The 16,976-nt window shown below is 39.4% G+C and overlaps 1 protein-coding gene and 2 long non-coding RNA genes across 5 annotated transcripts; 1 reads left to right on the forward strand and 2 right to left on the reverse strand.

Annotated features, from left to right (window-relative positions):
* Positions 1 to 2,516: 2,516 nt before the first annotated feature.
* LOC134617615 (programmed cell death 1 ligand 1-like) lies at positions 2,517 to 5,618 on the reverse strand. The gene is made up of 3 exons (XM_063462920.1): positions 5,536 to 5,618; positions 3,491 to 3,832; positions 2,517 to 3,252 (listed from the first exon to the last, which is right to left on the reverse strand). Exons 1-3 carry the CDS (start codon positions 5,603 to 5,605, stop codon positions 3,059 to 3,061), a joined length of 606 nt encoding a protein of 201 aa, XP_063318990.1. The 5' UTR covers positions 5,606 to 5,618; the 3' UTR covers positions 2,517 to 3,058.
* Positions 5,619 to 6,757: 1,139 nt separating this feature from the next.
* On the reverse strand, positions 6,758 to 10,052 carry LOC134624710 (uncharacterized). Of its 3 annotated transcripts, XR_010093622.1 has the most exons (4): positions 9,124 to 9,224; positions 8,899 to 8,928; positions 8,188 to 8,248; positions 6,758 to 7,513 (listed from the first exon to the last, which is right to left on the reverse strand). It is a non-coding gene; the product is annotated as an uncharacterized LOC134624710 (long non-coding RNA). The 3 variants fall into 3 exon arrangements; XR_010093621.1 differs by lacking the exons at positions 8,899 to 8,928; positions 9,124 to 9,224 and adding an exon at positions 9,748 to 10,052; XR_010093623.1 differs by lacking the exon at positions 8,899 to 8,928 and having other exon boundaries at positions 9,124 to 9,217.
* On the forward strand, positions 9,135 to 10,911 carry LOC134624709 (uncharacterized). The gene is made up of 3 exons (XR_010093620.2): positions 9,135 to 9,677; positions 10,139 to 10,230; positions 10,400 to 10,911. It is a non-coding gene; the product is annotated as an uncharacterized LOC134624709 (long non-coding RNA).
* Positions 10,912 to 16,976: the final 6,065 nt, after the last annotated feature.

The following is a 16,976-nucleotide window of genomic DNA, read 5'->3' on the forward strand; positions in this document are numbered from 1 at the left end:
GGAGCTGATAATAATGTCTTGATACATTCTCAACCATCCATGAAAGTAAATCTCCAAAAATTGATTCTGTTCATCTGGACGTAGCGCTTTGTGGGAGAAATGCTACTTCCAGTTGAACAGAATCAACTTTGGAGAGCTAATAATAAGGGTTAAATATGACTCTTCTCACTAAATGCAAAGCAACTTGTTTCTGTATAATTCCATGTTAATACCTGTTAAAGGAAGAAGAGCCCGGTGTGTCCAGATCTGCTGACGGTGACGTACTGAGGGCCAGAAATAGGATATTATTCAATAAAGAAACTGCAAAATGTAAAATCCAAAAAACTGTTAAATATCTATCTATCTATCTATCTATCTATCTATCTATCTATCTATCTATCTATCTATCTATCTATCTATCTATCTATCTATCTATCTATTTATTTTATTTTATCTTTTTTTGGGGGGGGGTGATGTTTGCTGAATGGAAATATAACAATTAACTTCAAATTTCACCAGAAGGGAAGTCATTTCTAAGTTGCTGTGGTGAAAAAAAAGAACTGAGGTCTGATATTGTACTTTTTACTTCTCATCTTGAAAATAACAAAAGGGATAAAAACACATTGTAACCATGACAACTAACAACCACACAAGGTCGAATAACTGCCTGCTTTGGAGAGTAACCCTGTCCCCTGGTGGATAATGACAGTATTGCATCACACACCTACCACTCATTATTATACACATCAACAGAGATGGGCAGTAACGCGTAATTTCAAATTTCTTCCAGTCAGAGAATGTTGCATATAATTAAATTTTTGCTTGATGCATAAAGTTAAAAGATTAAAACTAATAAAACAAGTTTTAAAAAGAGACTTTTCCATTTGATTACATTTTTGTATGATGGATTATGCAGGAAAAGTAGAATTGGGCATAAAAATCTATCACTTTATCACCTATTCAGGTTGTAAATCATGTTTTAAAAAGTAACCAGGTAATTAATTACTTTTGAAAATAAGAAATCAGTAAAGTAACGGGATTACTTTTTGGGGGAAGTAATCAGTAATTGGTTACTGATTACTTTATTCAAGTAACTTGACCAACACATCAATAGTGCCAACACATAATTTTCATTTTAAGCAGCTGCACACATGAGTCTTAGTTCCTGTGCAGTGTGTGCTGAGGTCGTAAACATCTGTGACATCATTCAGTGTTAGAGAGTCTGGAGACGTCGCTGGTTCAATAAGTTCAGACCAGCAGAGGTGAGAGTCACGACTGAAGTGCTCAGGAGCAAGTTTCTATAAAGATGGACCAGCAGCTCAGTGCTGTGATCAAACTGAGCTCTGATGCTGCCCTCTACTGGCAATGAGGTGAACTCCACCTCTCAGCAGAAACACACTTTTCCTGATGGGAACGCAGAACCAGTTTAGATTAGTCACCAGCACTGGATCCATGGAGAAAGAGGATTAGTCCCAAATCTACAGGATGTTAACTCAGAAGAATTTCACTTTAAATTATAACTCGATATGAAGTGTATTTAAAGGCCTTTGTAGAGCCACGTGAACCATTTGTCCCTTTATATTCTCCTCCTAGTGTCAAAGATCTGTTACTTTAAACACCAAAGTGTTTCTCGCCATGTTGTTGGTTACCTCATACTGATTTACTTTGACTGTAATCCTCTGAATACTCCACCTTTCACCGCACTCAGTGGCAGGAGGTGGAGGTCATGTAGAGATGGTGTAACAGCTGACCTGAGAGCCAATTAGAGCGCAACATGAACATGATGTGAATCTCTCGTTCCAACACATTTGTTTGAGATGTGGAGACTGTTGAGGCGACCTGAGTACAGTGAACTCATCGTCATGGTCAAGAAACCAGCTGGAGATGCATGAAGGATGTTTTTGTAACATTAGAGGAAAGAAAACATCCAAATCAGTGTGATGTGTGAAACATGTGAATGAGGTTTTCTGTGTGTCCATGTCTGCGCATCAGAGCATGATTTAACTCACATCAGTTAAATCCTTTGTTCTTTCTCTCTGTAGCCATAAACGGCCAGCGTAACAAATTAAAACATAAATGTGTTTTACAACATTTATAGCAGCTGTTGTGTTTATAAACTGTGACAGTTTATGGGATTTATATTTAGTATTTATATTTATTTAATATTTATTGATAAAATAATATTTTTGGAAAATTGTCTGAAATCTGCAAGAAAAAAAAACATGGATTACTTTAAATCCAGCTTCAGATTTATTTACAGCAACAATCAACTGGAACTTTATTTACAGTAGAAAGATTTAAAGAAACATTTAAAACAATAAGAAATAAAAATAAAATATAAATAAAAATAATAAAAATAATAAAAATAAAAATAAGAAACATTTAAAGCACAAACTCTTTGTTTGTGAAAAGTTCCTTTACAGATAAATACAAAGACTTGTAGTTCAGCATGATTGTTGGTCAGACGTTGAGGAGTTAAAGACAAAACTTCTAATTTGGATCATTTTTATACAACTTTAAAAATAATCATTAATTATTGGAAATGTAAAAATAAAATGGGAAAATGTTTGCTGGACAGCCTTTTGTATTCCTAGGTAAACGCAGGAAGCCGCGTCATTGGTCCGCTGCGTTTGAGGATCCCGCAGCAGCCAATGGTGTGTGTGGACTGGCACACTCCGATCTGAATGCAGTTGGGCGGGCATAGGTCCCTGGCCAGCCAATCACCTGTGAGTCCTGGGACACATGAATTTCCCTACAGGAAGGCGGGCTGTAGATCAGGTGGCCGCTAACCAGAAGGTCGGTGGTTCGATCCCAGGCTGCTCCAGTCTGCATGCCAAATATCCTTGGGCGAGATACTAACCCCATGTTGCTCTCCGATGCATCCATCAGAGTGTGAATGTGTATGAATGTTAGATTGAGCACTTAAGAGATTGGAAGAAGTGCTTGTGTGAATGAATTTGTTGTATAAAGCGCTTTGAGTGCTCAGACAGAGAAGAAAAGCGAGGTCATGAAAATTAATTTCAGGATATCCTCAACTGTCCTCTGGGAGACTCAGATCAGCTGGAAAAACTGAAACATTTCAAACAGGCTGAAGTTTAACTGCAGGCTGGTATTTGTTTGGTTTAACTTTTCTGTAGATCAGAAAACCAACAACAACAACAACAGCAGCAGCAACAATAGCCCCAACAGCACAGACAACTTTCAGTCCAACAGATCCATCCTCCTTCCCTCCATCCTTCTTCCCTCCATCCTCTGTGTCTCCTCCTGTCTGACCTGCAGGTGAGAAACAGGTGTGAGGTGTCAGCTGTCAGGTAGGTGATGAGTGAAGAACAGAACAGAATCCATTTCCTCTTCAAACTGCTGTCAGACATTATCTACTGCACTCTGATCACATCACTCAGACCAGCTGCTTTCTACAAAGTCTCATCAACAACATCTTTAGAAACAAACATCAACAACCAGGAAGCAGCTTCACCTCTGATCACACACACACTCAACTCTACTCACTCACCTGGAGGATCAACAACAGTGAGTGTGAAGTTGCAGAAAGATTCCCACAAGCTTGTTTCTTTAATGGAGACACAACACTCGTATGTTCCAGTGTCATTGATCGTCACATTCTTCAGAATTAAAGACACGTCTCCATCCTTCATCTGTCTGTCCTGCAGATCCACCCGGTTCTTAAAAGATGGATGCTGGTCATTGGTATCGATGTGATTTTGCCGATACAAAAACATATATATATCTCCCAGGTCAGATCTTTTACACTCTGCAGCTGTGATTGTGTTGTTGTTTGGAGCTCGACACGTCACATTGATGTTCTGTCCAGACACAGCTGGGATTTCTTTCTGGACTGAAAGAAGAAACAGCACAGATCAGAGAGGTTAAAGGTTAAAATGCAACTAGTCTCTTGTACAGCAGCCAAGCAGAGTGAAGATCAGTGAGAGATCCCTGGTTTTTATTTTATCATGTTTGAATCAATCAAACACGATCATCAGACCTGTTAGGACAGGTTGTGTCATTAAATAAAATAAAAATGTGTTTTTCACAGATTAGAGGAAAAGAAGCAGACATTAGTTTTTTTTGCAAACATAACTTTGAACAGTATTAATTCTCTTCTAAGTATGTTTGAAATTTTTTTTTAAAAAAATGCATTTTAAAAAAAGTGATTTTTATTATGTTAATTTTTTTTTAAATAGTTCAATGTGCAGGAGAGGCTGCACGAGGTTAACTTTACTTTATGTTCAATGCCATAGTACGTGTTTAAAAAAAACTAATAACAAACATCGACAGGACAAACATACTAAGAAGCTGCGACACCTCAATGTACAAAAATAGGAAAATACTTCCTAAACAATTCCCAAATCTGCCACAAGATGGCAATTCAGGACAAGTAATAAAAGCGTTCCTGCTCAGCCATACCTCCACCGTGAATATGGTTCATTAACCACATCACACAGTAATGTTCAAAGTACTAGACGTAATTACTAATTACTAATTATAATTAGAAGCCTTTATAAAACTCTGTAACGACACTGTAGAGCAGCTACACCTTCAGATGCAAAGACAAAAATGGACAAAAATGAAGTCTATAAGCAGCAACCAGCAAACTCAGTGATGTCGCATTCTGCATTCACGACACAAGCAACGTGGCGAGCACATAAAAGGTGTGAGCGCGTTATTTGTTTGCTCCACTCCGGGCCCTGCAGTGGGGTCTGCTGTCAGATGGCTACGACCGTCTGTGGGCAACTCTCGCTCTGCTGTTGTTGGCCCGCGAGCCAGCTGTGACGGAGGGTGAAGTTATAACTTATAAAGAGTTAACGAGCAGTTAACGAGGCTCTGATTCTGATCAGTGCTCCAGTTGTGCCTCCTCAAGTTTTAGTACTTCTTTATTGGCTTGGTTGTTCTCCTGAGATAACGCGGTCGAGTGGGCCGTGATTTGTGCGTCGCGATGAAGCCAGACGACCTGTTACCCGCGGCGAACATTAAGCCTCGCGGTAGCGCTTCTTCTTCGCTGATCGCGGAAACGCGACATCGTGTCGAAAAGTCAGTTTCAAGCTTTTTATTCTTAACTTTCTCCCGTACCAGAGCACTGCACATGCTAATAGCATTTTATTAATCCCAACTTCGGCTTTGCCTGATTAAAATCCCTTGTCATGTGAAAGTAATCCGGGACAGTCCACTCTTGTTTGCACCGACAGGCTAACTGTAGCGTGACGTGTCGCTTTGCTGTCGCTAGCTCGGTGGGTAGCTGTGTTTTGATTGAAGTGAATGTTTTCTGTTTTCTGAGGTTTCAGCCGAAAAACGTCGTCCATCATATTTCGTTGGCTCTAACAGTGATCACTTCAACTACACACAAATACTAAGACTAAGCAAACCACACAGAAAACTGACACCGCATAGAGCCGCTTCTACTTCGCAACTAGCGAGCTAACTTGCGCTCGAAGCCCGGTAACCGGCGAGCTTCGCTAATCACGCTTACGTCCCGGTTGCGTGTATTTAATATGCCAATAACGGCAAATGAATTCATCAGCAATCTATGAGTTACAAACTCACCTGTTGATGCAAACGCGAAATAACGGAGGAAAAGAATCCCGAAGAGCGACTTACGAACACTGGTACCCATCTTGTCTGGTGTCCCCGCTGTGACGACGTTCGCTCGGGACGGTGAGGGCGCCAAATACGCCAAATACGGTCATGCCCTAAACGGGTTTCCGGTATTTGTATAAAAGTGATTGGCCAACACTGCTGTAAATGACTTGTTGGTGTATAATATGTGAAATGTGTCAAATAACACAGTCTTTAAGATACTTTGCTTAACAGCTTATTTCTATATTTTATATATAACCATAAATCATGTTCACTGAAGTCTACATACCAATATAAGTAAAGACATTACACATAAAAATAAAATAAAATAAAAATAAATAGAAACATTGGAAATGTGGGGATGGGTTAATTGAAAAATCTAAACTGCCCATAGGTGTGAATGCGGGAGTGAATGTGAATGGTTGTGCGTCCCTGTGTGTTAGCCCTGCGACAGACAGACTGGCGACCTGTCCAGGGTGCACCCCGCCTCTCGCCCTATGACAGCTAAGATAGGCTCCAGCTGGATGGATGGATGGAAATGACTTCTTGGCAGATGATCAGTTTAGAAAAAAACTCCAGTAATCCGCTCTGTGTGTTTATTGGTGTATGTTGTATGTTTGTTATATTTATTGATAACTGTTCATTTGGGGGGTTTTTTGTTTGTTTTTGCACCGACACTCAATAATAAAATCAAAACTGTAAAATCTAGAGTCCAGATGAGAGTTACAGCTGACACAAGTGGCATTATAACTTTCATTTATTATTTTGTATAGTTTACATGTTGTGTATATTTAAAGTACCTAAATACATTTTTAAGAGGGCCACATGGTGACACTGAGCGTTTGAATCCACCACCTGGTCGGGGTCTCTGTGCATGTTCTCCTTGTGTTTGTGTGAGTACTCCAGCTTCCTTCCACAGTCCACAGACATGCAGTCAGTGGGGTTAGATTCACTGGTGATTCTGAATCGCCCAGAGGTGTGAATGTGAATGGTCATCAGTACCTGGTACCAGGTATTTCTTTAGTACCTGCTCGGCCGGGTTTCCAAGATCTGAGCAGGTAGTAAACTGTGATGTCACCGATTGGCTGTCGGTGTGGTGATTTTTTGTGGTGAAAAGCAAGAAAAATGATTTCCCACAAACCAAGTATGGATTGATTCCAGCTCACATTATTCTGTTTCAGTTCTGTTTTACTCATCAAGCAGCAGGAAACAACATTCATGTCAAGAAACTTTACTTACACCATCAACAGACTGTACAGGTCAGAAAGGGTCTTATAAAGTGACTCAGAACAAACAACTACATGAAGTAAAATGTATTTAATTTAAAGTTCAGAGAAAAATGAATCACTGATCATGAGTGTGATGTTTGCCTGTAAGCGTTCACAGTCTGTCTCACTGTGAGATACAAATAACATGATTTAATATCTCAATATTCACACATTTCATGTGGAGCAGCAGATACTATAATATACAGTATTATATCTACTGGTGGATTTGTCACACAAATTAATACAATATGACTTTTTATTGTAATAAACACGTTTTTTTCCATGTAAAGGAAAATAAGAAGCACCTATGAACTGTCTTAGTGTACAATGTTGTTGGATTGTCTTCAAAGCATACATAAACGTGATGATGCTGATGGATTTCCATGGGCGTGTTTCTTTCATGATAACATGACATTTGTATGTTCCATTATCAGCAGTTGTCACATCCTTCAGAATCACAGACACGTCTCCATCCTTCATCTGTCTGTCCTGCAGATCCACCCGGTTCTTAAGAGATGGATGCTGGTAAACTGGAACAAACAGATAATCCCGGAACAAAAGGACATAATCTGACTTCAGATCAGCTCTGCTCCATTTTACAACTATGATGTTGTTGTTTGAAGCTCGACATGTCAGAGTGACGTCCTGTCCAGACTCAGCTGTGATGTTTTTCTGGTCTGAAAGAGGAAACAACCCAGAGCAGAGAGGTTACAGAGGTCTGAGTATAACTGTTCACTTCTACAGCAGCCAATCAGAGCTGCTGGGTCCAGCACATCAGGCTAAATGATCACCAGACAGCTCGCTGGCATAAAGGTTGATGTGAAGTTTTGTATGTGTTACCCCAAGCTACACCACTATCCTCCAAGTGTTCCAATAAAAATGAACCGTGAAGTACGTGGAAATATTTTTAATGAAAAAGATGCTTATTGACACATTTATGTCATGTTTATGTTAAATTGTGTTTTCCACAGTCAGAAATTTTCAATCAAAGACTTCAACATTATTTATCAACATTTTCACTCCAGAGTCTTTTCTGCTGTTTCTACATTTTCTACAGTTTCCAGATAACATAAATGTAGTTTTGTTCACATTTACTGACAGCTTGATTTTTGTGTTTTTGTGCTTTGGTTTTTAAATGAGCTCCTGGATATGTGAGTTTCCCTTTTGTTGGATAAATAAAGTGTTTATCTAAATACCTGCTAACATCCACTTTATTACATGACAGAATGGGTTTGGTGACAGGAGACCTGTGTCCACTCTGTGAGCAGCTGAAACTAAAGCAGTTCTAACTTCTAACAGCGCATCACTGCGGGTAAGAAATAAATAGATAGGACTTTAAAATAAAACTCACCTGCACAGGTAAAGCCCACGAGGGAGACAGACAGTAAAGTCTTTTAAAGTATTTTTCTGGTCTGTAAGAGAAAACAACACAGAGCAGAGAGGTTAAAGGTCAAAGTTAAAACCATTCACTTGTACAGCAGTCAACCATGGTTTGGAGCTGCATGTCAGCCTGTTGTGTTGGAGATATTCTTAGAACATGATATGAACTTAAAATTCAGCCAAACAAATCCGAACTTTAAGGGTTAGCATTAACAACAACAACAAAAACGCCAAAAGAGCCAAAAACAACAGCTGTAAACCTGTGTGGTCATTACACAGGATCATTACAGTGAGTGATTCGCTTTTCGTGCTTTCACAATAAAAGTGTTTAATAGTACATAAAATGATTTACACATGTAAGTCGAGCACTTTGAGATTTTAGTGTTATAAAGCACCACTTTGTGTTAATAACCACAGCTTCTTTGCATGGATTGTATAGACATTACATACACACTACTGACACTGACATCTCCCAGTATAACTCTTTTATGCACACATTTCTAGTTAATGGTATTTATTAATATTTGACATCTACTTGTTTTTGCAGCTCTGCTGTTTTTATGGTCTACTAAATACATTAAATTATTTAGATTAAGTTAGTTGTTATAATTATTATAATTATTATTATTATTATTGAATCTTTAAATTGTATAGTGCATATCTAAGGATGTTTAATACTTACAGACATAGAGTGGGGCTTTAATAAAGCTTCCTGCAATAAAACAATGTACACAGATAAACAAAAGAAGCATAATATAAGAAATCCGCTTCAACAGTTATTTTGAATGAGACCTATTTGTAGAAACAAGCACGAACTTATTTTTAAGTTTTTTATGTAACACAGACAGCGGCATAAACATAGCTGACAGTTTTACAGTCATTTTAATCCAACACAAGCAAGAAATACCTGCGTGTATATAAGTAACATCCATTTTACGGTTCACTGGGGCAGGAAGTAGGTGTTTTGTTTTTCTTTTCGACAAAGAGGTGGAAAAGAACTTGTTTCCGGTAGAGCTCGGCTTTGACAGCGTTGCGTTTCCTTCTTTTGGCGGATTCTTTCGTTTAAGAACATTTAAGAACAGTCGTTAAAGAGACGGTAGAAATAACGTCTGAATACCAACTCTGCGTTATTAGAAAGTTTAAGGACGATAGCCAGACGACTTTGAAGGAGAAGAAGAAGGACCGTGTTTGGTTTTAGAGAGAAGCTTCGTGAACAGGCGTCGAGCAGACATCGCCCTCTCCCTCCGCCTTTTCTCTGACGTCGAAATAGGGTTGAGACACTTGACACTTTTTGGTTGGGCCAAACCATGCCGACTAAAACGGGTTTCAAGAATTGGATATGGATATTGTTGCGGTGCACACGAATGGCCTCAACGCTGAAAAACGTTCAGTGACAGCGGGCTGCTGACCGAGTTAGCACAAAGTGGAGGACACTGGCTGAAATCGTAACGTGATGTGAAGGTGGGTTGCTGCAGAGTAACGCGGTATTCTAGTGTGAATAACAAAAAATCTGATTCTCGCTTTAACTCACCTGCAGTCACGATCGAGAAAAAGGACAACCAGTAGATTCCTGCAGACTGATGTTACCTGTTACATCCACTACTTGCAGTTTTTGGGTCCTGATCAGATCGGAGAGGTACAAAAGTTGGAGTGAAAAATTTCAGACCGTTCATGAAAGGTTGTTGGGAAATGATCGCTGACTCTCCAGTTACACAGGGAAGCAGATCTATGAGCGACCCGCTGACAGCCACCGAAAAACGGAGCGCTTGCCCAGAACTAATGACGAGTGATGTCACAGTCATAGACTCCTCCCTCTGTGCTAGTGAACAATAATGACAGGATAAAGTAATAAGTTAACAATGATCAGTTCTTATTGTCCTCAGTTACAGCCTCATGTTTACTCTGCATTCATCTCTTATCAGACGTACAAAGATGATCCACCAGTGCCGCCCAGTTTGAGGACATTTCCAGTCACATTAATGGGGGACAGGAGACGCAGCTCCCATCAGAGCTGGTATGAAAGTCATCGTTGGATTCTCTGTAATTATGGACTCTGCCTGTTTCAGGCCACCAAATATGTATTTTAAACAGCTATTGTGCACATGTATGTGAAACCTTTAATTTGAAAATCTTTTGGATATCTTTTTATAATTTTCTTTCCTCCTGTGTGTTTGTGTGTGCAGAGTTTCTACCAGAGCCAAATATCATCGACTCCTCACTGAACTCGTCCACCAGTCCAACCACTGGAATCCAGCTGCTGCTCTCTAACTGGTCCACACAGCAGCTCAGACCTGACACATTCACTGTAAACACACTGGTTTATATTCTGTTTGTTCTCCTCATGAAGGAAACCTCACACAACCACTGAGTTCAAATCACTGAAAGTTCAAATGGAAAGTTATTATTATTGGTTTCTTTTATGAAGAAGCAGAAGAAGAATGGTACCATAAAGATTTTATTTATTTTTCATACTTAAGAGAACAATTCTTCACCAGGCCTTTCAGAATAAAAGCATGACCAAGACATAATTTATACATAAACAATAATAAATGGTATGTAACTAAAATGTAGATGTAATCCATGTGTCATGTCTTCAGTAACTTTACTGTTATTTATGTTATTTCTAAGTGTGCTGTCGTCTCCACAGCAGTGATCTGGTTTCTCTGCAGGTTCAATAAACTTTGGTCTCACTTGATCTTCTCGTGTGCTTCTGTGGGTTTCACAAAGATGTCTGATGGAAAACGTGAGTTGTTTTCTTTTCCTGATGGGAACACAGAACCTGTCCTAGATTGGTTACCGACTATAAATACTGAGGTACGACCATGAATTATTTTTTGTTTTCTGTTAGTAGCATGAAGAGACCACAACCATACAAACTTGTTATATAATGACAATTATATGTCGTTACAGTTTCAGAGTCAAAGTGAGAGAGATTCAGTGAGCAGGTTTCCATCTCGCTTAGATCCAGTTTACACATGTGCTCAGTGAGGTATGTTTGAGTCCAGCTCACATTATTCAGTTTCACTGCAGGATTATTCATGAAGCACCAGGAAACAACAACCATCCGAAGGCACTTTTACAGTAAAAACATTAGAATCAGAAAGTCCATAAAAAATTAACTGAGTCAACAAAGTCAGAAAGTTTCTGATTAAAAAAAGAATAAACATGAAACCTACTTAACATCCACATTTCTATTTTAATGCACATTAAAAATAAATATATTAAATACAGTTTGCTGTAAAGTTAAGAAGTGTGTGCAATGCTTAAAGCTGTATATAATAAACATTAGAAGCTTCTGTGATATAAATATGAGTGAAGCAGCAGGTATTTTAATATTAAAGTAAAGCTAAAGAGACTTTAGTTTGAGACTATGTTGGACGTTTAAACATAAAACCTGAAAATGTTTCCTGTATTCTTTGTCGACAATTTAAACCAAAGAATGAGAAAATGTAAAAATTCATAAAAATCTTTTTTTGGCACTTTTTGATGCCATGTATGACATTTGAGTCTGCACATGATTGGAAAATCACAACTGTCTTTACCCTGAATGCTCAGTGTCACCTCTGAGAAGCTGAAACAGCAGGAGACTCAGATCAGCTGGAAAAAACTGAAACATTTCAAACAGACTGAAGTTCAACTGGAGGCTGATATGTACCCTGCTTCTGTGCTTTAAGTTTCCTGTAGATTAAAAAAAACACCAACAACAACAGCAGCAACAATAAGGCCAACAGGAAGACCAACTTTCAGTCCAAAAGATCCATCCTCCTTCCCTCCATCCTTCTTCCCTCCATCCTTCTCCCCTCCATCCTTCTCCCCTCCATCCTTCTCCCCTCCATCCTCTGTGTGTCCTCCTGTGTGACCTGCAGGTGAGAAACAGGTGTGAGGTGTCAGCTGTCAGGTAGGTGATGAGTGAAGAACAGAACAGAATCCATTTCCTCTTCAAACTGCTGTCAGACATTATCTACTGCACTCTGATCACATCACTCAGACCAGCTGCTTTCTACAAAGTCTCATCAACAACATCTTTAGAAACAAACATCAACAACCAGGAAGCAGCTTCACCTCTGATCACACACACACCCAACTCTACTCACTCACCTGGAGGATCAACAACACTCAGGGTCATGGTGCAGATAGGGTCACATGAGTGTTGTTCTCTCATGACAATACAGCAATTGTATGTTCCAGTGTCATTAATCGTCACATTATTCAGAATCACAGACACGTCTCCATCCTTCATCTCTTTGTCCTGCAGATCCACCCGGTTCCTAAATAATGGATGCTGATCATCTTCTTTAAGCTCCTTGTCTTTAAACACAGCTACATGTTCATCTCCCAGGTCAGCTCTGCTCCACTCTACAATGAAGATGTTGTTGCTTGGAGCTCGACATGTCAGACTGACGTTGTGTCCAGAATCAGAGGTTTTCTGGTCTTAAAAAGGAAACAACACAGAGCAGAGAGGTTAAAGTTCAAAGTGCAACTGTTACACCAACCAATAAGAGTGAAGAGTCTCTCTGCAATCCTGGTTTATGGCAGCCGAAATAAATCTGAGCATCAGATCTGTTAAAAACTGTCAGAACAAGAACGAAGCACAGAGAATAAAAGCTCCTGAACAGAGTATGAAACATTTCATTAATAACAAAATCTTAAATAACATAAAAAAAACCCTTAACTGTCACTTTTGTGAGCCACTTGCTGGGCTTGTGTTGACAAGAACATGCCCGAAAAATGTTATTTTCCAGTTTCACCATCAGAAATGATCATCGTCATCACATCCAGCAGATTGAAATCAGTTCAGGTGAGTGATTAAATAATTAAATGAGCCTTCTGTTCATACACCAGGCCCTCTGGACCTCATACTAATGAAGAGTCTTCACAGGCTGCCTGTTAAACACAAGTTCACACACCGAGCTCACATTCACCACCAGTGGCGGTTTGGGCGGCGCATTTTTGTGATTGCAGAGGCACCGATCGGTTTTCTATTGCCCATTTGGGGCGCCCCTGGTTTGCGTTCCTGCTGCTTGCTGCACAGAGAGGGGCCAGCTGGCAAAGTTAAACAAACCAACATACATAAAAACACCAGACATCACGATATAGACTAGTGATTTGCAGCGACGTGATTTCTAAATTCTATCACACACATATGTGAAAAGTGAGCATGAGGGCCCTCAGTGCTGCTTTCTGCTGCTGCTAAAGTCTCACAGAACCTGTTGAGGTAAACAGAAGTAGACTGCTATGACAGTAAACTGTTAACAGTAGACACTGATGTGGCTTATTGAACAATATTAATTAACCATTTATTGGAAGAGGTTTTGTCTCCTTTCCTCAGTGTATGACGAATTATAATGGTTGTTTGTTAGCTGTTTGCAAACTATCCATCTATCTGGTAAAATTCAGTACGGTTCCGAGAACAGTTGTTACAATAGAATATGTTAATGTACAATCCTTAACATGTTTTTATGTGTGTGTGTGTCGTGGTGGTGGGGAGGGGTAGCAACAACTGTGTCTGTGTGTGCATGCGCGGACATCAGATCTGTAAATGTGCAAGTAAAGCATAAGATGCACAGATGTCAAAAGTCAAGTGTTGCTTTAAGCTCTGGAAACAGAAGTAAGGCTGGTCTTTCCACCCTCTTTACACGTCACTTTCCCCACCCACTACAAAATATCCTGTGCGTCGCAGGCGCCTGCGGGACTAGAGACCGACGGACTAGTCCTGTTCGCGCACCGACACAACGCAGGCTCAGATGGACAGACTACCGTGTGCTTGCTATAAGTGTAAGATTTACTCTTTTATAAACATATGACATACAATTATTAGAAGCTCGGTGTTATTATTATGGTGTTTTGCTGCAGTGACGTTCACGGACCGATCTGTGCTGAAAGCACGATTTAAAGAATAAATAATAAAGTAGCGAGCAGCTAAACCCGAGGCAGACACAGAGATTCATCTTTTATTTAGTCCTTTTTCGTTCAAATAGTCCGAACAAACGTGATATTTCTAGAAATTTTAACCAGCAGGTCCGAGCGATGGTGAAACAGTATCTGGAGACGGCATCTGCTTCTCTTTTTATATGACAAATATTTCAGTAATTATTAGGCGGAGTCTGAATAACCCGCACCTACAGTCTGCGCTTACTCAGCTTACAAATATCTGATGACCTCTGACGAGTCACAGAGAAAATACTCAAGTTTTTAAAGCCAACACACGTTTTTATAGATTCAACGACAAATGCTATATCTTTATATAGTCATTATACAGAGACATACACACAGTAAAAAGGAGCTTGTGTTTCAGGCCTGGTTTTAAATTTGAATCTGCACTCAGACACGTAAGATGGCGGCTGTTGGTGCTCGTTTACGATCTACCACCTTTGTCCTGATCCTCAGTAACATTTAATCGACTTGTAGAGTTTTAATACCTAAAGTATTTGAAATAAGACGTGACCTTGGATTTAAAGTGTTCCGTCTTTAGTGCTCTAGTTACATAGTTGTAATCTGTGTGGAGGGAGGTCGTCTAAAACAATATCAGTCTTTTGTCAACTGGATTTTCCGTGTTTCAGTTTACTGACGTGTTAAAGCTTATTCACAGTACAAACAGGGTTTTTTGTGGGTATAATTTTGACCACGAAGCTGATAAACACGTTGAAAGTCATGTTTTAGTCTTCCTGTGCCAGCCTGTTGTGTGTTACTTTAGTTATAATGGCTGTTTAAACATGAACCCTCCTCATGTTACTGAGCTAATCCTACCCCACAGCTAGCAGGCCGAGTTAGCGACACGGAAAGGGCGCGTCCCTTTTCTTAACGGCTGTTTCTGTTGTTGGTTTTTTTTTAGAATAAAAACGTAATTTTGTAGTCAAGATAGTGTTTGGGAGGATTGCTAAGGAAGAGCGTTGCTCGGAGACTCTGAACGACCACTGTGTTTAACCTGCGACAGCAAACAAACAAAAACGTTGAGTTGAGTAGCATCTACACCAGCATTCAGCTTTTTTCAAGCTAACAGGATCAAGTGTCTAACCTGTAATTTACTTATGACTCAAAGCTGCCACTGCAGAGTCCACACACTGAGTCACACAAACCAGTTCATCTCTCTCAGTAACTCTGCTGATGTAAAGCACAACTGAAAGCTCTGCTCAATTCATTCATGTAAGCTTTGCACAAACAGTGACTTCTTTCTGCCTAATCTGTAACGAATAAAATCAAATATCTGAGGAAATGCAGTTTTTAATTAGTTTGTGTTAGTGTGTTTGAGTATTTCCTGATATCCAAAGCATATTGGTTTTGCTTTATTCACTGATCTGAACTGGCATGTTCTTTTCAGAGAGAAACACATGCATGAAACCTGAGCTTAAACTGGATCAGTTAATATAATTTTGTTATTAAAGCAGTGTGATGTTCAGAGTTCAGTTGAGTTTAACGGTTTTAACTGTTTGTTTTTTTTTTAAAAAAAACCCCTCAAAATATATCAGCAGCTTATGGCACAAAATGGAAACTGCAGCTACAATTAATATTTACATGATCTGCGCCACTTTGTTCATGATGTTGCTCATTTTCATATTCTGTGGTAATACTCATCTCGCCTGATAGGAGGCAGCCTTTCTGTTAACTGTAACAGCTTGAACTTTTTCTGATGCAGACACTCTCAGAAAGATTGTTGAAAACCAGTGGAAGATAATAAGATGAAAAGAATAACATACTATACAAGATAGAATAAAATACTATGGTGTCAGAAAAATTACACTTATAAATGCAGGCAGATTTCCAACATGTTGACATCAAATGAGACAACTTGAGGACACTTGACTCAACTGGTTGCCCGCTGGCTGTATTCTGTTTATATTACTATAGAACAGGAAGTGTGCAAAGGGCAAATAGAATAGACAGAAAGATACATTTAGGATTTTTGGTGATTTATAACATTTATTGCGATATTGTCAGAAACAGCTCGCATGCAGTTACCAGCTTGACCTCATTGAATCACAGACTGACTTCATCATATGGCAACATAACATGTATGAGCGATTTTAGTGATTCTGTTTGTGTGCTTGGGAGTCTCATTTTGAGGGGAAATTAAGTCTGACTTGAATTGATACTAGTGAATATGTGTGCCACTCCCAGCCATCAGTGAAAACACTGTTAAAGGGGTTTATCAGGTGAAAGCAACAGCTTCGTTATATTTGTCTATATACTTTACATTTGACACTTTTACTGTTTTTAACAATGTTCCCTTTTGATGAAAATCCTGCAATTTCAAGCTTAAGTGGCAAAGAAAAAATGCTTTGGTTGTTTCAGTTATTTTTACGTGATCTCGTTTAAAGCCCTCACAAATATGCCAGTTTGCCATACATTACATTAAACGACGTATCAATTTCCTCGGGTTTCTTTCTCGTTTAACTTTCTGGAAGAATCGATTAAGGCCAGTGTCTAAATGGATACTAACAGTAGCTGTAGAGATCATCTCCGATGCTGCTGTGAGTCAAGGTAGTCATACTGTTAAGTGCTAGTTAGCTATAGCTACCTGGCTCTAGCTGCTGTCGGGTTCGTCATTGCGTTTTTTTGATGCGTTTAAAGTGTCGGTCTAAGATTACGGTGAATTTAGCCAGCGGTTTAGCACCGGCTACAGCTAATTGGAGCCTAAGCTAACCATCTGCTGCTGTAGGGGCCGTTTTTGCCTGGTTTAAATACCAGCGTCCGTCTCCGATTACGAAAAATGTAGCAGCGGCTGACTAGTAAGACCAAACAGGGATAGCCCTGACAGCAGCT

This window comes from Pelmatolapia mariae, linkage group LG3_W, assembly GCF_036321145.2.
Source record: "Pelmatolapia mariae isolate MD_Pm_ZW linkage group LG3_W, Pm_UMD_F_2, whole genome shotgun sequence".
NCBI lineage: Eukaryota > Metazoa > Chordata > Actinopteri > Cichliformes > Cichlidae > Pelmatolapia > Pelmatolapia mariae.

Bases quoted from the DNA above. Each gene is read 5' to 3' on its own strand.
- LOC134617615 (XM_063462920.1), bottom strand. From the start codon at position 5,605: ATGGGTACCAGTGTTCGTAAGTCGCTCTTCGGGATTCTTTTCCTCCGT. The intron at 3,833-5,535 runs GTGAGTTTGTAA...TTCTTCTTTCAG, and splicing joins TTTCGCGTTTGCATCAACAG to TCCAGAAAGAAATCCCAGCT. The intron at 3,253-3,490 runs GTGAGTGAGTAG...TCTCACCTGCAG, and splicing joins CACTGTTGTTGATCCTCCAG to GTCAGACAGGAGGAGACACA.